We start from the raw sequence: 23,810 nt of genomic DNA on the forward strand, positions 1-23,810 counted from the left end.
AAGAAGAAGAAGAAGAAGAAGAAGAAGAAGAAGAAGAAGAAGAAGAAATCTACTGCAGAGCTCTTGTCTAATGATGTTCAGAGAAGTTGGCCATAGCAAACCCAGCACTTTACTCTATGGTAAGTACCATGTTTCATTATTACCCTCTCAGGGCCATCATTAGCTTTTCCATTACTTAGATTTCAAATTCATTTTGGAAGGATTTTTTTTTAATCTTTAACAATGTTAGATTTATTATAGCATTAGTTTAATATTACTTATATTGCCATTGATATTATATTGCCATTATATTGAATAAATGTAATACTTCTGAATTTCTTTGGCTTTCTCATATACATCTTTATTCACTATATGGAATTAGTCTCTTAATTAATAAACTATTCCTTCTTTGCCTACCACATGCCCATTCCATATTGAGTAATATAACATGAGCCTTACTATTAAATGCAATATAGAAACCACTTTGCCAAATTCAAAGTAAGAATTCAAAGAAGTCATATATAGCTTTAGATCCCTGTCTTGCAGAATGCAATGATGATTCTAAGTTAAGAATGTTAGAATTAAGGGGAGGCCAGGTGGCTCAGTGAGTAAGAGCACCTGCTCCGGTGTCGGGATGACCTGGGGAACAAATCTGGGCTCAGATACTTAGCACCACACCCAGAAATAACTGGCCATGTAACCTTGAGCAAGTTACTTAACCCCAATTGCTTATAAAAGTAAAAGGTCAGAATTAGAAGGCTTTTGACTGCCCCTTCAGCTGAGAATATCTGCAGGATTAGAATTGAAAGCAGAAAAGTGATGGTGATGGGTTAAAATTCAGAAATGAATTTTCATGTAAGAGGAAAATATGCATCTTGTATAGTCATATTCTTATTTGTTCTGAGAGCTCTTTTTCAAGGTGACAGTAAAGAGAAATGAGTGTGCCATAGGATAGGGGTAGGGAAAAGAAAATTAAGAAGGAACTTTTTTTTTTAAAGTAAAAGATTCAACTGATAAACAAAGCAGAAAAGGAGAAAGTGCAGAAAGGGACCACTAGCATGGAAAATTGGAAATATCATGTCAAATTTAAAGCTTTCAGTATACAAATCAAAAACAAACTGTCTATTTTGTAGAAATGTTGTTTTTATAGGAGGATTTTTGTGGTGGTGGTTGTTGTGTTACTTTGTATATGGTAATGTTAATGGGTCCTGTTGCTTTTCAATTTCATAAAAATAAATTGTAAATATTAGGAACATTATAAAACTCATTTAACTTCTTTCAAGACAGAGAAATGAATGAGAAAAGGAGGTGAATGGTGGCTTCAAATTACTTTTATCCAAGGATATGAACTAAACATTTTTTAAAATATTTCAATAAAGACTTTGAAATTCAATATAAGTAACTACACTTAATTAGTGATTTAGTATACTTAAATTTACTTGTTTCATTACACAGAGACAAACATGAACACATATCACATCACTAACTCAACTTTAAAAATGCGTAAGATTTCTTTATTCATATATTCTAACATTTTTTACCTTTCATGGTAATAATTAGTGCGTACACAATTCTTTTTTTTTTTACTGTTTTTTTTTTTAGTTCCTAAAGGACAAATCAGATTCCTTTCGATTCCTTAGACTTATTAGTCTTAGATTGTTCATAGTATCATTTAACATTAATAGAATTAGTATGTAAGTTATTTTTTCAATTCTGCCATTTTTGCATTTTTATATTGTGATTACTATTTTCCTTTATTTTTAAACTTAGATAAAATATTGAACAAGTTTATATGTGTTTTTTTTATCACTTTCATGGTATATATTCCATATTGGCATTAGTGGGTTAAAAGGTATGATCAGTTTTGTATATTTTGATGATGAAGAATATGATGGTGATAGGTTGAGAAGCTTTGCTGCTAGGGACATTAGCTTCATTTCCATCTTTGTTTTAGTATTATTCTTTTGAAACTCCACAAAAATAATTTCTTAATAAGTTTGAAAGACTTAAAAGTTTTTTTTTTTTTAATCTTCTTGCCCTATTGATCATGCATTCAAAAATTATCCTCTGGGCGGCTAGGTGGTACAGGGAGTAAAGCATTGTTCCTGCAGTCAGGAGGACCTGAGTTTGGTTCTGGCCTCAGACACTTAACACCTACACACAAAAACTAGCCATGTAACCTTGGGCAAGTTACTTAACCCCAACTGCTCTCCAAAAGGCATATATATCCTCCAACTTTATTATTTTTATTATAGTTTAAAAAAATTAAATCATCATTTATTTATAAAATGCCTTGAAATACCAACCTCTAAAATAGGTACTAGGCATAGAAGTAGAGAAGAATGTCACCAACCTAGTAAAAATTAGAAGGTGCTTAAATTCTAATGGGAAAGACAAGTAGTAATACATACACAAATGTGTATGTATACTCTTATATATGTTATTATGTGTATATTATTCTGTATTACATATACATAAAGCTAATAAATAATCATATATAGAAAGATGTTAAATATAAGGTAGTCTAGGCACTGTATTGGTCACTTTTGGGATCTGGAGAGGCTTCAAGTAGTATATGTTACCTGAGATACAAATTAAAGGGAAAAAGGGACTCTGACATTGTTGTAAAGAGAGAATTCATTATATTCATGCAGAAAAAAAGATAAAAGGAAAGGAGATAGAAAACAAAACCTTTTCTGTGAGGAACAGAGAAATGCTGAGTTTAGCTGGATCTCTGGAAGGGCAAATAATGTTCAATGAGGCTAGAAACACAGACAGTCTAAGTTGTGGAAGACTTTAAAGTAGAGGAAGTTGTCTTTTATGTGAGGGATTGGTTAGAGTAATCACAAGGGCAAGTCTGTGTTAAATGGGAAAAAAATAGTGACGGTGTGTAGAATGGATGGGATTGGGAACAAACAATAATGAAAATCAATTAGAAACCTTCTCCAACAATCTGTGCAGGAGTTGGTTTGAGCCTGCATTTAGGCAGAAGCTATTTGAATAGAGAAAAGGGTTGAGATCTAAGAGATGCTATGAAGGTACAAATTCCAAAAGGCTATGGTAGATGTGATGTTCCAAAGATAAAAATGGTTAAGATCTGACAACTGATAGTTTATGTGTGATGAGAAAGATTTAGGAAAATGTCAAGATTATGAACCTGGATGACATGAAGGCACTGACAAAAAGAAATGTTTGGAAGAGGTGTGTGTTTGGGGAAGTAGATAATGAGTTCAGTTTTGGAAACATTGAGTGTTTATTCAATTTGAAATGACCAACAAGGGATTTTTGATGTGGGCCCTTTTGTTGAACATGAAGAAGACACATATAATTTTAACACACAAACATGCATACTATCAATGAAAATTATTTTCATATATTGAATGTTAATTAGAAATAGTAAAAATGAAAAGCATGTACTAAATTTTTTCTTTAACAACTTGAATTTAGCCATTTTTGAAGTTTCCCTCTGCTGCTTCTCCTGAATTTTTACTTAATGCTTTTTATAAATAAATTATTTCACATCATGTATTTCTTTAAAATATATATTAACTAGCCATGTTACCTTGGGCTAGTCACTTAAGTCCAATTGTGCTCCCCCCAGAAAAAGGAAAAAAAAAAGACTACATATTTCAGAAATTCTCCACTGGTTTAGGGAATCTTAGGAAATCACAGTTATGCATGAAAAAGTATATATATATATATATATATATATATATATATATATATATATATATTTAATTTTCAAAGAAAATACTTATATTTGCTCTGTTTATCACTTTTGACTGGTGAATATTTTAAAATATGTTTGAATATTTCTTTTCCACTTTGATAATTTTGTTTTGTGGCTTTTTCATTGACAAAAAATATTCTAATTTTAAACATTTCTTTAATTGTCCATTACTTGAAGGATTTTTTCTCCCTTTATAATTCTGTAGAGTTACAGTTTGTGTCTGCAAAACCTATTTAGTATTTTTTTTCATGCAAGAGTCTTACAGAGTCTCTCTAATACAATTTGTTATCAGATCTTGTGTAATATGGAAAATGTTCTCAATTTCTTTTTGCAATTTATAATTTGCAAATTAATGATTGCTATTATCTTAGTTATGTGTTAATTGTTCAAAGAATGTTCAAAGCGCCATGTAACTGATAAGAAAGCTTGTAGAACAATTCATGTCTGAAAGTGGAGAAGAATAATTGACAATTACTCTTTTTCATTTAATATTTATGTATCAAACCAAACTCTACATATGGACAGATAGGTTTCAGTAGTATCTCAATTATTTTAAGACACATAGTAACTTCTGACTGAATCAGCTACAATAATGGCCATGCATATCATTTGACAGTATTAAATAAGTTATATAGCATAGGATGATACTTTCTGTAAAAGATCCAAGTGCTAACCTATTACAGCAGTCCTTCCCCTTCTCCTTCCTCCCCCACAAACCATCAATTACATCTCTAAAAAATCTCCTTTGTCTAGAATTTCTAACTATGTCAAACACATGATGCTGGAAACTCCACCAAAAGCTTTCACACATTTCAGGGATATTATCCAGGACTTCATCTAATGTTAGAATCATAAGTTCCACCACTCCCATTGAATCTTTTAACTTACTTTAGTTTTAAATATATTTTCATTTATTGATTTATTTGTGCATTTATTAGTTTCACTATTTTTCACAGCATTGCCATGATTTTCACTAGAAACACTACAATTAGACTTCCCACTGTTAGGTAGAGAAAAACAACAACAACAAAAAAAAACCATTTAGCCCAGTTCAGCAAATATCAGTAAATAGTGCAAAGTTATCTATATATTTGTATTCTTAATTAATTTTATCATCCTAAAATATCATGTAAGCTTTGGGATCCATTTTCTTGTGACAGCATTCTTTAAAGCCCTCTTCACTTCTTCATTTCTCAGACTATAGATTAAAGGGTTCAACATTGGGATAACCATTGTGTAGAATACAGATAACACTTTACCTTGAGTGGGAGAATAGCTTGAACTTGGACACAAATAAGTAATAATCTCAGTTCCGTAAAATATAACAAGGGCTGTAATATGAGAAGCACAGGTTGAGAATGCTTTATGCCTCCCCTCAACTGAACGCAAGCGTAGAATAGAGAAGAGGATGTAGATGTATGAGGTGAGGATGATCAGAAATGTTCCCAACATATTTATCCCAGCACAAATGAAAATTATAGTTTCATTCATTTGAGTATCAGAGCAAGAGAGTTTGAGGATTGGGGGACTGTCACAGAAAAAATGGTGGATGACATTGGAACCACAGAAGGATAAACTACTTATGTAACTGGTATGAATAATTGAGTTCAGGAATCCTGCTGTGAAGGCCCCCATAGCCATTTTTATGCAGACTGTGCTTGACATGATAACTGGGTAAAGCAGGGGATTACAGATGGCCACATAACGGTCATAAGCCATCAATCCAAAGAGGATACACTCAGTAGTTGCTAAAGCAATGAAGACATACATCTGCAGAAAGCAGCCAGCAAAAGAGATGACTTTCCTTTTAGACAATAAGTCAACTAACATCTTTGGAGAAATTGTTGAAGAATAAAGAATATCAGCTAAGGACAAGTTAGTCAGAAAAAAATACATTGGTGTATGGAGTTGAGAATCATTTTTAATTAATGTAATCATCCCTGCATTTCCCATAATTGTGAGAGTATAAATCAATAAAAATAATACAAAAAGTATAACTTGAAGTTGTGGTGAATCTGTTAACCCCAGCAAGATGAATTCTGTCACTCTAGTATGATTTTCTGCTGACATTTATTCCAACTATCAGCATTATTCAAACCTGGAAAATCCTAGAATTAAAAAAAAATACAGTGAGAGGAGGGATAACTTAATTGAAGAATATGTTTGAGAATCTGACAGTTGCAAGGAGCAGCTTATATAAAATAAGATTGAGAAGATTGGTAAGTATTTCACCATAACCACAACAACTCATGGGATATGTGTTTATAAAATGGTGGGCTTATTGTGGTGGATTTATTTCTTTAACTTTATTAAGCATCACCCATATTAAAGACTTTATGCTATGAGATAGGAAGTTTAAGTCAATTATACAAATAAATATAAAACAAAAATAGAGATATTAGGAAAAGAAAGGCACCACAAAATATGGTGAGAAGCTTGAGAATGATGAAAAAACATATTACAGTAGAATAATCACTTGTATTAGATCAGAGGATATATTCTTAAATCATCTCATAACTTGAGCACTCTAGGAAAAATAAACCTCTCTGGGACACAGTTGCATCATTTTTTGGAGGAGTGGGAAGTTCAAATGGATGTTTTTAAAGACACATTTAAATCTAACTCTTTGGTCTTATAATAAACTTTCCAGAATGTTGAGAGGTCAGGTTAATATCAATTACAGAAATGATGTTAGATTAGAATCGTTCAGGAAAATAATTACTTCTGTACTCATTAAGTCACTCACTATATAAGCATTATTGAGCACTTACTGTATGCCAGGGCAGCCAGGTGGCACAGTGGAAAGAGCACTGGTCCTGAAATTGGAGTGAAAATACAAGATCAGAAACATCCTGTCTGTTGGCCCTACTCAAGTCACTTAAAGTGTTTTCTTCAGTTTCCTCATCTGTAAAATGAGGTTGAAAGGGAAATAGAAAATGGTGCTAGTATCTGCAAAGAAAACCAGAAGTTAGTTCAAAAAGTGTCATCTATAATTTAACCAACAACAGCACTATGGGATAGACTATAACCTTGGTTTAATGAGTCATTCATGAGACATGAAAGTACTACCTGTCCTAATACTAAAACCACTGAAGGCATGCAACTGCAAGGTTAAAAAAATCAATGTTGAATTAATTTGAAATTATTAGGAGGAAGGATTGGGTTTGATATCTAGATCTGGTCATTATGAGGTTGGTGACAGCATGCAACCCAGTTGCTCTCTCAAACACTCAATCACTTGAACTCTAAAGTGAAAGGAATCATGCATTCACCAACCACTTTTTCTGAGGAGGACCTCTGAGAAAAATGAACTATTTCATTAAACATTTTGTTTAAAAAGCAATTGTTTTACTGTCAGGAATTGTGCCCTTTCAACTTTGAAAACTCAAGTTCAGATATGAAATAAAAAAACAAAAACATACTAAATCTACAGGACCTCATGATGGAAATGATATCTTCACAATAATCCAAACAGATAGTAAAAATAACTTCCACCCTCTCTATCCCATCGGGACACAGGATTTGAATAGTTGTACAACTTCATGGAGTAATTTTCTTTTCCCCATCTGCTCATTGTTAGATTTCCTCAAAGTTCCTTCATCTGGAGATTCTGTTTTCTCTTTATAGTGGTGTAATTCCCAGTACTATTAAACCTTTGGGGTGGGGGGGGGGGAGATGGAGATTTGTTTTGCCTTGCATCTTCAATGGAAATAGAGTCACAAATTTCTTTGGGGATCTGTCTTAGGGGAATCATTTCACTAAAATATGACGAAATAAGAGGATATGAAAAGATTGCAGAGGGAAAAAATAAACTCTTTCCTTTTGGTGGAAGGCCTTATGGCTAACAGTTTGATTAAGCATTTCTTAGCAATTTGTTCAATGACTTAGAAAAAAATGTAATTATAGGTTGAGGGAATTTGTTATTAACACAACAGCTGGGTGTTATGATAACAAGTTAGATGATGAAGTGTTGTTGATTTGTTTCACACTTTGCTGACTCTTCGTGACCCTATTGGGGGTTTTCTTGGCAAGGGTCCTGGTCTTGCTTCCCAAATTTTTTTAACATGTGTTTTACAAATGAAGAGCTGAGGAAAAGATAAGTACGGGTTTATTTAATGCCTTGATAGAAATATAAATGATAAACTGATGAAATTTATCATTAACAACAGTGGAATGTATAGATAACATTTTAGGTGATGAGAACAGTGTCTAAAAGGATAACATTAGATGCAATTCAGTAAAATAATTTTAGCAAGTAAAATATAAAAATGTAAGTGTCCATTCAAAAATAGCTTTGAGAGGAAGATATGCGAGGATGAAGAAATTTATGTAAAAATATACACAATTAAAATACAATATTAATCAATATGCAATCTCAGGCTGAAGTAGCAAAAGAATTCCCAAGACTACCATGTTAAGAGTCCTACACTGCTTTTGCTTGTTTGTTTATGACCAGCATATATTTGGAGTTTTGTTACCATTCTAGGTGAACTTTTAAGGAAAGACATTCACTCCCTGGCCAGCAACCTAGGAAGAGCAATTAGGATGATGAAGAGATTTTAGATTATGTCACAGGAGGTTACGCTAAGTGAATTAAGCATGTTTAACCCATAAAATGTGGGGTTTGGTGGGCATCATGAAGTGTCTTTAATAATATAAGGGATACACAAAATTGTTCCTGTTGGGTCTTGTGAAAAGAACCAAGAGAATAGCCAGTCTACTAATATTACTTAACAATTTTAAAAATCCACATTCTTTTATAAAATACTTTGATGTACCAAACTCTGTTATACATACTGGGGACACAAGTAAAAACGCATATCACAAAGCCTAGTAAAAGTCAGAAGGTACTTAAATTGCAATGGGAAATATAAAGGATATATACACACAAATGTCGGTATTCTCTTACATACCTTAGTATATATGTATATACATACATACACATGTGTAAATATAATGTGCATGTATGTGTGTATATGCACACATAAATATATACATAAATTCCATATACATCAAGTTGACAAATACTAATATAAAGAAAGATATTAATATAAGATAGTCTGGGCACAGAACTAGTCATTTGGGGAAACTAGAAAGGCCTCATGTAGCATATGGTACCTGAGTTTGAAATTAAAGGGAAAGAGGGACTCTGAAGTTGTTATAAAGAGAGAGTTCATTATATTCCTGGAGGATAAATAATGAAAGTCAAGGTGATAGAAAATGAAATGCCTTGGACCTGGAAGGGCAAATGATGTTCAATGATACTAGAAAGATAGACTGAATTTAAGTTGTGAAAGATTTTAAAAGTTACATAGAGGAATTTTATCTTCTATCTTAGAGACAACCAAACATCATTGGATTGGTTAGGTAGAGGAATCTGAAAGAAAATTAGTGGAAATGTGTAAAATGGACCTCATTGGGAAAAGAAAATACTGGAAATCAATTGGAAACCTCTTCCAACAGTTTATACAGGAGATAGTTTGAGATAGTTTGAACTAAGGTAGTAACTATTTAAATGGGGGGGGGGAGGTTCAGATCTGAGAGATGTTATGAATGTTGAAATTTCAAAAGACTATGATTGGGGTGATTAGGTAGCACAGCGAAGAGAGCACCAGCCCTGGAATCAAGAGGATCTGAGTTCAAATCCGTCCTCAGACACTTAACTCATACTATCCTTGTGACCTTGGGCAAGTCACTTAACCCCAAATGCCCTGCCTCCCCCCTCCAAACAAAACAAGAGTCTATGGTAGATGTTATGTCACAAAGTTAAAAATGGTAAGATATAACAACAAATAATTTATGTTGAATGAGAGAGATTTACGATCATATCAAAATTATTAACCTGGTATACAGTAAGAATGAGGGCATCACTGACAATAAAAAGAAAATTTAGAAGAGGTGTGGGTTTGAGGAAGAAGTTAATGAGTTGAGTTTGGATATGCTTAGTGCAAGATATTTGGGGTCATCCAATTTGAAATGTACAACAATAAATTTTTATGTGATTCCTTTGCTTGGATATTACTTTTTACATTCACTCTGAGTAATCAAGACCCAACAATGACCATTAAGTGGGCTGCAGTTGGAACCTATTGTTGGCTACTCAATGAGAACCAGAGTGCATTGGGTTTATGTCAGTCTTTAATAAAAAATCTCCCACCACCCCCCAAGATATCTTGCTAGGATTCTGCCACCGAAATCTACATTCATTTGGTCAGAGCACCTGCAGGTAAAGGTATTATACCTTGTGTGGACTGGGGGAGAGGAAGCAGGGAAGCAAAATGAAAGGAAGGAAGGAACAAAGTAACAAATAAATGAAGGAAGGAGCTGCTTTGCCCAAATGGAACTGACCAGTTGAGTCCCCAATGGGGGAGCTTGGGCTACTCACAGGTTGTTGTTTATCTTTCATACTGGAAGACTACAGAATCAGGAAGATGATACCATAATTTTGAGTGAATTGGATTTAAGTGAGGGAGAGCTTTGAAAAGTCTCACTCTCTCCTCTGGAGCCATTTGGGTCCAGTAGCAAGATACAGATCAGAATGACTGGATATCACCCCACTGTATATTTTTTAAAGATCTTTGAATATGTATGTGTTATATTGATTTTCTCTTGTTGATTTTGCATACTCTAATATTATTATAATTTTAAACATCCCTTTATTTTTCTATTATTGAAGGAGTTTTTCTTTCTCATTGCAATTCTGTAAATTTATAGTTTGAATCCACAAAACTTATTTATTATTATTATTATTATCATTATTTTGTCATTCAGAGAACTATAGAGGAGTTTCTCTCACTGGGACATGTCAGATATTGTCTTTTTTCTTTTTTGAAGCAATTGGGGTTAAGTAACTTGCTCAAGGTTACACGGCGAGTTATTTCTGGGTGTGGTGCTAAGTACCTGAGCCCATATTCAATCCCAGGTCATCCTGACTCTGGTACTGGTGCTCTTACTTGCTGTGCCACCTGGCCACCCCAACATATTTTCTACTATGTCAAATATTCTCTATTTATGTTACCATAAATAATTTGCAGATTAGTGATTATTTTTTCTTGTTTTAATGTTAATTATTCAAGGAATGTTCAGATGGCTACATAACTGATAGGATAGTTGTAGATCAATTTATGTCTAAAAATGTAGAAGAGTGATTGGCAAATCACCCTTTTGCATTTAGCATTGATCTATCAAACCCAACCCTACATGTGGCCAGACAAAATTAATAAATATTTGAATAATTTAAGATATATATTAACCCATGACTGAACCAGCTACTAGAATACCAAAATTTGTGATTTTGTTATATATTAAGTAAGTTCTAAAGCACTGGGTGATACCTGCTGTGAAAGCTATAATTGCTAACCTGTGACAACAGTCCTTCCCCTTCTCTCTCCCTCCCCCCCGCCAAGAAATCATTGAATCCATATTTTTAAAATGCTCCTATTATCTAGAGTTTTCATTTATATCAAATATAAAATGCTATGAACTCCCCCAAAACTTGCATATATTTCATGGGCATTATCTGGGATTTCACCTGATGTTAGGAGCATAAGTTTCACCACTACCCCCATTAAATCTTTTCATCAAATTTGAAGTGAATTATTTCTTCATTTATTAATTTGTTTCTGTGCTTATTAGTTTCACTGCTATGACTTTCAATGTCATGATGTTCTCCAGAGTCACTAAATTTAGACCTTCCACTGTTAAATAGAGAATTAGCCACTTACCCACTTAACCTACCTTAGCTAATAGCAGTAAATAGAGGTTGAAAGAGTTATCTATATAGTTGTATTCTTATTTTATTTTATTATCCTAAAAAACAAAATTACATAAATGTAATCTTTCTTCTAGTGATAGCATTCTTTAAAGCCCTCTTCACTTCTTCATTTCTCAGACTATAGATTAAAGGGTTCAACATTGGAATAACCACTGTATAGAAAACAGATATCACTTTCCCTTGAGTTGGGGAGTAGTTTGAACTTGGACACAAATAAGTAACAATCTCAGTTCCATAAAATATAGCAACAGCTGTAAGATGAGAAGCACAGGTTGAGAATGCTTTGCGCCTTCCTTCAACTGAATGCAAGCGTAGAATAGAGAAGAGGATGTAGATGTATGAGGTGAGGATGATCAGAAGTGTTCCTAACATGTTTATCCCAGCACAAATGAAAATGATAGTTTCATTCATTTGAGTATCAGAGCAAGAGAGTTTGAGGATTGGGGGACTGTCACAGAAAAAATGGTGGATGACATTGGAGCCGCAGTAGGATAAGCTACTTATGTAACTGGTATGAATAATTGAGTTCAGGAATCCTGCTGTGAAGGTTCCTATGGCCATCTTCAGACAGACTGTCCTTGACATGGTGACTGAGTAAAGGAGGGGATTACAGATGGCCACATAACGGTCATAAGCCATCAGCCCAAAGAGGATACACTCAATGGTTATCAATGCAATAAAGACATACATCTGCAAAAAGCAGCCAGTAAAAGAGATGACTTTTCGTTCAGACAATAAGTCAACTAACATTTTTGGAGTGATAGTTGAAGAGTAAAAAATATCAGTCAAGGACGAGTTGGTCAGGAAAAAATACATAGGTGTGTGGAGTTGAGAATCTATTACAATTAAGGTAATCATCGCTGCATTTCCCATCATTGTGAAAGCGTAGATCATCAAAAATAATAGAAAAAGTATAACTTGAAGTTGAGGTGAGTCTGTTAACCCTAGCAAGATGAATTCTGTCACGGTAGTATAGTTTTTCCAAGACATTTATTCCAAATATCAGCAGAATCACGCACTGGAAAATCCTAGAATTAAAAAAAAAAGAGTATTGAAACAAGTGAGTACAGGGATGATTTAACTGAAGAGGAAGTTGCAGGATCTGACTGAAACAATGTGCTGGTGGCATAAATTCTAATTGAGAACAGTGTGTTACCTTAACCTCAATCACTCATGGAGTTTTTGCTTATAAAATGTGGGCTTATTGCTTTTTCTTGACCTTTTTTTTAAGAATTAGTGATCTATATGACCCTATGCTTTGGACTAGGGATTTAAAAAGCAGAAAATACTGAAATAAATACTTTTAAAAAGAAAGATAACAGCAAAGAAAGGCGCAAGCAAAATATGGCAAGGAACAGGAGAATGATGAAAAATTTTGTGTCAGTAGAAAAATCACTTATATTAGGCTGATAGAATATAATCTTAAATGGGGCGGCCAGGTAGCAGAGCGAGTAAGAGCACCGGCTCCAGTGTTGAGAAGACCTGGAGATCGAAGCCCAGGCTCAGACACTTAGCACCCACCCAGAAACACCTGGCCGTGTAACCTTGAGCAAGTTATTTAACCCCCATTGCTTAGGGGTGGCCAGGTGGCTCAGCGAGTAGGAGCACCAGCTCCAGTGTTGGGACGACCTGGAAATCGAATCCCGGGCTCAGACACTCGGCACCACACCCAGAAATACTGGCCGTGTAACCTTGAGCAGGTTATTTAACCCCAATTGCTTATAAAAAAAAAAGAATATAATCTTAAATTATATCACCTGTGCACTCTAGGAAAAATCACAATTTCTCAGGAATACAGTTTCATCATTTTTTCTCAGGGAATTGAAATGGATGTTTTTAAAAATATGATCCAAATATAACTCTATGATCCTATTACCTGCTTGTTAGAATTAAGATTGGTCAGAATTCTCTTAAATTTTGTGAATAAAGTCTGAGTAGAATTTTTCAGCAAAAATAATTACTTTCACAACTATTAAATCACTCATTTAATTGGTTCAGCACTTACTATATGACAGGAGCAGCTAATCGATGCACTTTATAGAGCACTGGTCATCCTCATCCTCATGGGTCCAAAATCCTGCATCATATTCTTGGGCAAGTAACTCAACGGTTTGCCTCAATTTCCTCATCTGTAAAATGAGCTGGAGAAGGAAATGGTGAACCACTCCAGTGTCTTTGTGAAGAAAAACTCAAATGGGTTCATGAAGAATCGGACAGGATGTAAATGACTGAACGGCATTAAGAACACTATGTAAGAGGAACTATGACTCAATGGGTCACACAATACATGAAAACACTTGTCCAATTATATTCTGCTCCTACCTTGCCTTATATTACTGCTCCTGAAGGCATACATCTGGGAAGCATAGAAATACCAAAGAGTATTTATAAATATTCAATTAATTTCAAATGACTAGGAGAGAGGTCTGCATTTGATATCTAGATCTGATTATTTTGAATTTCGTGACTATATGCAAACCTCTTGCCATATCAAAGATTTAAGAAATTAAACTTTGAAATGAGAGGGATGCTTACTTTACTAACAACTTTTCCTGAGAAAAAACTGAGAAAAATAAGCTATTTTCTTGAAAAATAAAGAATTGTTTCTGCTTTCAGAAACTGTTTTGTTTCAACTCTTGAAAATTCAATTCCAGATATGGAAGAAAAGATACATACCAAAACTATGGGACCTCATGATGCAAGTAATATCTTCACAATAATCCAAATAGATATTCAAAGTCACTTTCACAATCCCTGTCCCATCAGGACATAGAACTGGATCAGTCACACATCTTCGTAGAGTCTTGGTCTTCTCTACATCTGCTCCTAGCTTGCTTTCCTAAAATTTCCTTCAATTACAGCTTCCATTTTCTCTTTATTGTTATTTAATTCCCAGTGCCATTAAACCTTCTGAGAGAAAATCTAAATACGTTTTGACTTCCATCTTAAATATAAATAAAGTCATAAAACTCTTTGGACATTTACCTTTGGGGAATAATTACACCAGAATATGATGAAATATGGGGATGTGAAAAGATTGTAGAGGAAAGCATGTGTTTTGGGTTTTATGTTTTATACCTTTTAGTGGGATTCTTGAGGGATAATTTTTTGACTTGGGCTATGTAACAATTTATTCAATGATTTGAATAAAGTATAAATGATGAACTGTAGAAGTTTGTCTTTAACATAACAGTAGGATGTATAGATAACATGATATGTGATAAGTTGTTGTTAATTTATTTTGTTCCTGCCCAACTTTTCATGAACCCATTTGGGGTTTTCTTGGCAAGGGCACTGGGGAGGTTTATCATTTAATCCCCAGCCCATTTTATAGATGAGGAACTGATGAGGCAAACAGGGTTAAGTGACCTGGCGAGGGCCACATACCTAGTAAGTATCTGAAATAGATTTTAACTCAGGTAGTTGAATATTCCTCATTGCAAGACCATTTCTTACATGGAATACCTGTGTCACCTAGCTCCCCTTGCACAACCTGTGAGACCAGACTCCAAAACAGCATCAATAGTTTATGGTATTAGAAGTAATTAAATTAAATTAAATTTGATGTGAGAAATATATGGCTGCATACTTCTATTCAAAAATTAATTTTTCAAGTATAATATGGGAAGGATGGAGAAATTTATATAAAAAAATTTGTGGACTTCAATTTCAATGTAAATAAATAAGTAATCTCAGGCTGAAGTAACAGAAGCAGAATTCCCAGTGCCACAGAATTTAGAATGCTTCTCCATTATTTTGATCAATATGCATTCTGATCATTCTAGGTAAGTTTTTTTAAGAAGGACACTTATTAGCTAGCAAGCATCCAGGGGTGAGAAACTAAGATGTTGAGGTGATTGAGATTCTATCAAATGAGGTTAGGTTGAGTGAAACAAACATCTTCAACCCATAAAAGAGAAATATCAATATGAAGGAGATGAAGACAATCTTTAATAATTTAAGATACACAAAGATATCCAAAAAGGGGAAAATTATATATTTGTACAAAAATATTCATAGAACCTCTTTTTGTGGCAGTTAGAATTGGAAATTGGGTGGATGTGTCTCAATTCTGGAATGTCTGAACCAGTTGTAATATATATAATTGTAATGGGATATTATTGTGTTATAAGAAATGGCAAGCAGGATGATTAAAAAAATCTAGAAAGACTTCAATAAACTGATACAAAGTGAAGTGAGCAGGACATGGAGAAAACTGACATCACAATATCCATATTGTCTGATGAAGAACTGTGAATGACTTGGCTATTCTCAGCAATACAATTATCTAAGACAGCCCCCTAAGGCCCATGGTAAAAAATGCTATCCACCACCAGAGAACCGATCTTATCTGAATACAAACAGAAGCCTACTCTTCTCTTTACTTTCCTTCCTTCTTTATTTCTGTTTGAGACTACTTGCACAAAATTACTAATATTGAAATATTTTACATGATTGCACAGGTATAACTTTTATCAGCTAGCTTACCATCCCTGACAAAGGTGAAGGTAGGGAGAGAGAGAGAGAAAGGATTTCTAAATCAAAACTTAAAAAAAAAGGTTGTTAATTGTTTTACATGTAATTGGGGGAAGGATAAATATTTTAAAATAATTTAAAGGATAGTAATATTTGTCCCAATTGGTTCCCTAGAAAAGAATCAGAATTTGATAGATGTTTAAGAGCCACTCTTTTTGCTAAATTAAGAGGAGAAATAAATGTCACCAATTCATAGGATCTTAAACATAATCATGATATGGGCAAAAGAGTTCACCTCTTTTAATCTTCTCATTTTATAGATGTGGATACTTATACCTGGAGATGTGAAGTAGCTACATAAGAAGTAACAGAGTTGTGGCTGAAACTATTTCCTCTGATTCCAAATGCAATGTTTATTTTGTGAACAATTTACAATAATTAGAATTGTGCTAAAGGGAAATGGGGAGGGAAGGTTGTAAAGCCATGCACAAGCAGCTTTCCAGAGGACTGCTGCTGTGAACAGCTTTTCAAGGTTCTGATTATACAGTATAGTGAACTCTATTTATTCAATAACAAATCAGAGCAAAACATTCACAAAAATCAAGGTACAACATTCACAATGTTACAACTTATCACAGAAAATCAAAATGCAGCATTCACAATGACTTATCACTAAAATGGCCACATAGTTTTCACCAAAGTGGTCACAATAGCTTTCAAGAAAGTACAATCATTTAGTCAATCACAAAATCCTTAATTCAATCACAAAGTACAAAAGTCAAAGTTTTCCACTCCTAGGTCACAGTAAATCATAATCTTCTCAGTCAGTACCCAGTATCCAAGTAAAGTCTCCTTTCAGGTTGACTTGAGGCTGTCTCCCAGCTTCCATGGTTTATCTTCCATGGTCCCAGCTCCAATTGTCACCTGGATTCAAAGGAAGGCAGTTCCCAGTTCCTTGTCCATCTCCTTGTCCAGTTTTTTGTCCAGTTCCCACTCCACATTGAAGTTCACAATGTCCAGTCCACTTTACGTCCTTCACAGTTCCTGTTTCTGGGAAGACAAAGCTTGACTGAGCCAGAAAATATTCATACATTTTGCAGGCACCACCTTCAATTCACTATCTGCCTCAGAAATCAACTCAGACCCACAAACAAGGTCTGAGAACTCAACACAAATCATCAGCATAAAAATCAACACACACACAAACAAGGTCCAAGAGGTCAGCACAAATCATCAGTAAAGTCCCAGTATTGCAATTTAAACCCAGGGATGTCAAAAACTGTGGAGCTAGGTGCTCTGCCCACCTAAAACAGTTGGGGTTTCATGATGTGTTGTGGTGGAAAGAATTCAGAGTCATACCAACTCTAATCCAAGTAAAGACATTTATTGAGACTGATGCCTCTCATGAAGTGGGCTAAGTTCCAATAGGAACCTGAAACTTTAGAGAAAGCAAGATGGATTTTTATAGGGTAAATATGCAATTACACAACAGAAATATACATAGAATAGAGGAATATCATTAATATTAAAATATCAGGAGGAGTTTGTGAAGGTATTAGGTAATGGAGGACGGGTTTGTTAAGAGGTTAGCTAATGGAAGAGGGTTTATTTAAGGGATTCAGTAATGGAGAAGGGGTCCCATCTATGGTTCAGTGGTTAAACAATCTGGTCATTCTGCCCTCCCACTGGCCATTTACTTTGATTCTGTCTTGGGCTAGATGGATGATGTGATTGTGATTGAATACAATAACACACCTGTTGTTCCAGGGAGCAGTAAGGCATACACAAAGAAGTTAGGACATGGGGGGGGGGGGGTTAGGTAGGGGCAGTGGGCCTGCTGTTCACTAGGGCCAGGCCTATAATAAAGGTTGAATATTGGGGCTGGGGGCAGCTTTATCAGGATTCCATAACCAGGACCTCCAAAACCCTCATCCGGGTCTTCAGTATACATACAACCAGAAAAAATATCTTTCAGGGCTTCCAGTAAGGTCCCAGGACTTTTGTACAAAGTATCACAAACACAGACAGAGCCAAGAGAGTGCCAGGATACCAAAAGTTTTCTCCTTCTTGACTCTGAAACCACAAGAATTGTCTTCTCAGTTTTCTCTTGTTTCTAGCCCTGGGGATCTCCGTACATAGTCATTAGCTCCTCCACTTCCTGTTACAGGAGTTCATGAATTCTAGGGTTCACAAGTTGTGGGGTTCACAGGTTCTGTTTCTTAACACAGTTGATACAAGGGTCAAAAGAAACTTGAAATGAAACAAGGTGTTAATTCAGTAGCTGAAATAAGGTGTGAACTACTTCTGTGCTTATCATTACAGGGTGGTGAAGAGGCAATGGAGTCCTCTTTAATGAAGGTCTTCACACAGATCTGGATGACCATTTGTCACGTATAAAGAATTGCTATTCACATATAAGTTGTACATTACATGATTTCTGAGGTCATTTCCAACTATGAATATTCCTCTGTTATGATGCCACATTGCTTTATAATTCATTTCCAAAAGCAATATACATCAAAAATTAGAAAAAAATATATTTTAGTTTTCTTCTTCTTTTTTTTCCCTTTGCTTTCTATCCTCTCTGCAATAAAACAAAATAATTGCATTCAACATTTTTAATTGATATTATTTGTTTATTACCAAAGTGTCTGACATATAAAAAAGCATTTGATTAAATTTCTAGGTTTTAAAAGTCTTGTCCCAACCTATCCTTCAATATTCTACTTCTAAATATTTCCCAGAATTGAATAAGAGTAAGAGATTAGGCATTATCACATTTAGGACATCACATCATACTTTCACTGATCAGAATCAGTCTAATTTAAACAAAATCCATCTTTTGAACATGAATAGTTTAACAAAAAATATGATGACCTTAAATTACAGAACGTCATGACCTCTGAAGAATCACAAGCTAAAGTGACCATATGAACCCCCCCCCCAAAAAAAAGATAATGGTGAATATAACTAGGAAGGACCTTCATGACACAAGAGATTGAACAAAACTGGAAGGAATATATGAGTGGAATGAAGGAATATATGAGTTATAAAACATTTAGCTAGACTAAAAGATATCAAGTGGATAGTTAAAGTGTTGAGAAATAAACCATGTGATATTAAAACAGCTAGAGGAAAATTGATGTTTTCCCTATATGTTTAGTAAAATGATCTGTAACATATTGTAATATTGTGTTTTAAAATAAAATAAAAATTTTGTTACGTATTTCAGGAAAATCAACACACATGGAAATCCTACATATAAAGGATATATAACACAGGTATTGATTGATTAATTTCATGATGATCATTACATTTGTATTTAGGTATGTATAATGATAACTATATATATATATATATATACACATATATACAAATATATAACATACATATAGTATATATTTGTATATGTTAAAACCATTTACCTTTGTTTATATTTGCCTATATGCAGATATTTGTACATATGATAAGGGTAGACCAGTCCAAATTTCTTCAACAACTTCTTTTACAGGTCATTATCAACTTGAAAATTCCATTAATGGGTAATTGAGTACAGCTTAGGCAATATATCCATTTTTAATCTGATCATTAGGAAGTATTCTTAAACTACAGCTTTTAAAATAACTTGACTATTGTGGTTTTTTTCCTACTTTAGGTGAGCCTTATATAGATGGTTCATAAAAGGGAAAGGAAAAAAAAGGATTTCTGTGACTGGCAAACAACTGGATGGGATGCAGCATATCGATGTAATAATTAACCATCATATATCCATGGAAGTATCAATGTCTCTGTAATAAATTACCCTTCTATTTATGAAATGCAATACTGTAAGTAGAGAAACTTTGCTTCGGCATACAGACTTTATTTAAAAGATTCATTAGATAAAAGAATAAGGCCAAAAACCTAGTAGATCATGCTTATCTTTATTTTGTAAAGAAAATCATCCTTCTGGGAACCAATTCCTTAATTCACACATTTGTAATATATATATATAGATATTTCATCCCATGCCTCTATGTGAATTCTTTTAAATAAGAGTAAAAATTCTTTTTAAAATCTTTATTGACTTTTTCCCTAACCAGAGATATGCAGAAGTAAGAAAATAATTATAATAATAGGCCAAAAAAGTTTCTAATTCTCCCCAGGGGAATGAACATCATTTGACAATGCTCAAAGGGACTCATTACTAGGATAAGAAACAAAATAATTTCTTGCGGTTATTGCTGCTATTATTTCATTAATGTTCTCATTGCCAATGCAATGATTGCTTGTTCCAGTGATCCCTGTGAAAGTGATTAACCAAAATTTTCTATGGAACCAAATTTTAAAACAACAACATAAAATTGTTTTTGTTAATGAGTCCTATGGAGGATAAACTTTTAAACTAAAATCTTCATGGAAGTCTATTATTAGTACAATTAAGATTAAGTTAGATAGAGCAAGCCAGACAATGTTTCCTTGGAAAGTAAAAAAAAAAAAAATGCAAAAAAAAAAGGACCAAAAGTTCTAAGGAATAATGAGGTTCTAAATAAGAAATGTAGGTCAGAAAATACATGAAAATTTTCCTTCATACCTTAAAAACATTATTTCTGTTTTGAAGGCTCTCAATATAGATGAAATTGAAGGGAGGAGGGTACTCTCAGCTTCTCTATTTTACTTGAGTAGAACCTATGGTAATATCATAAACAATACTACATCTACAGCAGGAAGTTCTAACCTGGGGTCCATGTACTAAAAAAAACAAAAAAACCACAATAACTGCAGTTTAATATTAGTGATTGTCTATGCATCTACATACCTACATTACATGTCTATGCATTTAATTGTATGACTTTAAAAATCTTGTTCTGACAAAGTGTTTGTTGACTTTTGTTGTTGTTATTGTTCACTCAGTTCAATCCTGTGTTACTCTTCACCCCATTTTTTTCCTGTTTCCATCTTTATTTATCTTATTTGAGATAAATGTGGTTAAGTGGTTTGCCAAAGGTCATACAGCTAGTGTCTGAGACTGACTGAATTTGAATTAATGAAGGTAAATCTTCCTGATTCCAATGCAAGTGTTCTGTCCATTGTGCAGCCTAACTTTCCTTGGCTTTGGCAGTGTCCAAACTGCAAAAGAAGTCCACAAAATTTTATATATATATATATATATATATATATATATATATATATATATACACACACACACACACATATATACACATACACATATATACACACGCACATATATACACATATATTTACATCATAATACATTAATATATAATATATTATAGTAATTATATTTATAATGTATATTTGTATTACATGTTATGTGTGTATATTTATAAATATAATATATTTATATTATAATTATAATATTTATACTATTAAATATGCATGTATATATACATACCATTATATTTACATGTGCATTTAGTTAACCTTATGTAGGACTTTTTGAAGGCAGAATTAATCTAATTGGCCATTTGAAATAGTCCTTAGGAAGATTTAAGATTGTGTTTACTGTCATTTCTTAATAAAGTTTTGAAATTATATATGGCAAAGAAGTGGGATAATAAATGTGGAGGTGGGAGGGATATTAAATCCCCTACTCAAAAAATTAATCTAAATTCAAACACACACACACACACACACACACACACACACACACACTTACAGTCCTGATGACCAAACTGATGTCCAAAGAAGATTATGAAGTTTCCTAAAGTCAAAGAGTTGTCAAGCAGTTTCCTAAGACCATTGTAAGGGGCACCTTTGTGGCAGGTGCAAGGATGTATGGAGAGTAACTGACACAATATCACAACCATGTAGGTGCAACCAACCAAACATTCTGTACTTAAGAGTTTAATATTCTCAAGGGTTTACTAATTTCTTTCCTCAACATCAACCCCAAATCCTCGAAATCCTTCCATTCAATTATATTTATAAGGTTTTTGTTGTTTCCCTTGATATCTATGGATCTAGTCCTGTGTTAAGGAATGAATTTATAGAGCACATGATATTTTATATGCACTAATTACTACATGAAGTTGCTGTGACCCAAAAAAATCATGTAAACTTTGGTCTCAGCCTCTTTACATATAAAATGAAGAGACTGCATTAGATGACCTCTAAGGAACCTCACATTTCTGAAAATTATTGAGTCTATGTCAGTATATTAGTAGATTCCTCTGTGTATATGTGTTGTATCTTTCCAACTTGGGTTTAAGCATTTTTTTCTTCCATTTTTAAATGCTTTATTAACTTCTGATTTACATAATTAATTTTCACCAGATTTTGAGTTACAAATTTTCTCCATGTTTTCCCCTACCCACAGCCCCAAAATATCAGTCCCACAGGATATCCCCTCCTCCAATCTCCTCTCTCCCGTGTTTTGTCCAATACTCCTTTCAACTTTTCCAGTAGGGCATGGTGGATCTCTATGCCCCTGTGCCCGCATATCTTATTTCCCAATTACATATAAAATAGTATTAATAATAGTACATATATATATATATGTGTGTGTGTGTGTGTGTATGCATGTATACATATACATATACATATAGAAACATTTTATTTTAAAACTTTGTATTCCAGATTCAATTCCTTCCTCCCTTGTCACCCACCCCTTACTGGGAAGATAAGCAATTCAGTATAAGTTGTATATGTGTAGCTAATGCAAAACAATAACATAGTAGATATATTGTAAAATACTGACTATATTTCCCTCCCTCCAATCCCACCTCCCACTTGTTCTATTTTCTACTTTGATCCCGTCCCTTTTCAAAAGTGGGTGCTTCCAACTTCCCTCCCCCCCACCTGCCCTCCCTTCCATCATCCCCCCTCTCTTCCCTTCCCACCTACTCTCTTATAGGGTGAGATACCTTATTTAGTGTGTATTTCATTCCCTCCCCAATCCAAATTCAATGAGAATAAGGTTGACCCCTTCCCTTTTGCCTTCTTATTCTTCCCTTCGATGGTAACGATTTTCCCTTGCCTCTTCTATATGAGATAGTTTACCCTGTTCTGTCTCTCCCCAACTCCTCTCATTATATTCTTCTTGCACCTCTTAATTTGACCTTTTAAATATCATCCCTTCCTATTAAATTGGTCCTGTGCCCTCTATGGATGTATGCCTGAAAACATATATACACATTCACATATGTATTTATAGGCCCATATACCCTCATATATAGACACACACACACACACACACACACACACACACACACACACATATATATATTTCTATTCCCTTGAACTATTTTCATACTGATAAAAGTTTCATCAGTTATAATTATTGTTTTTCCATGTAGTGATGTTAATAGTTCAACTTTGATAAGTTTCTTATGATTTCTTTTCCCTGTTTACCTTCTTATGCTTCTCTTGCTTCTTGTATCTGAATGTCAAATTTTCTATTCAACTCTGGTTTTTTCATCAAGAATGCTTGAAAGTCCTCTATTGCACTGAATGACCATATTTTCCCCTGAAACATGATACTCAGTTTTGATGGGTAGATGATTCTTGGTTTTAATCCCAGCTCCTTTGACCTCCAATATATCATATTCCAAGCCCTTCAATCCCTTAGTGTAGAAGCTGCCAGATCCTGGGTTATCCTGATTGTGTTTCCACAATATTCAAATTGTTTCTTCCTGGCTGCTTGTAATATTCTCTCCTTAATATGGGAATTCTGGAAGCTGGCTATAATATTCCTAGGAGTTTTCTTTTGGGATCTTTTTCAGGAAGAGATGGGTGGATTCTTCCAACCTCTATTTTGCCCTCTAGATCTAAAACCTCAGGGCAGTTTTCTTTGAGAAAAAAGGAAGTGAAGTTGCCACGTGATGCAGGCTGGCTGTTCTGGGGTCTCAG

The 23,810-nt window shown here is 34.0% G+C and overlaps 2 protein-coding genes across 2 annotated transcripts; both read right to left on the reverse strand.

Annotated features, from left to right (window-relative positions):
• Positions 1–4,834: 4,834 nt before the first annotated feature.
• Positions 4,835–5,779, reverse strand: LOC138163359 (olfactory receptor 5F1-like). The gene has a single exon (XM_069090873.1). The coding sequence runs from the start codon at positions 5,777–5,779 to the stop codon at positions 4,835–4,837; it is 945 nt and encodes a 314-aa protein (XP_068946974.1).
• Positions 5,780–11,531: 5,752 nt separating this feature from the next.
• LOC138163569 (olfactory receptor 5F1-like) lies at positions 11,532–12,473 on the reverse strand. The gene has a single exon (XM_069091015.1). The coding sequence runs from the start codon at positions 12,471–12,473 to the stop codon at positions 11,532–11,534; it is 942 nt and encodes a 313-aa protein (XP_068947116.1).
• Positions 12,474–23,810: the final 11,337 nt, after the last annotated feature.

The sequence above is a fragment of the Petaurus breviceps genome, unplaced genomic scaffold (assembly GCF_028583685.1).
Source record: "Petaurus breviceps papuanus isolate PSGF00001 unplaced genomic scaffold, PetGlider_PUasm1.0 188, whole genome shotgun sequence".
NCBI classification, from domain to species: Eukaryota; Metazoa; Chordata; class Mammalia; order Diprotodontia; family Petauridae; genus Petaurus; species Petaurus breviceps.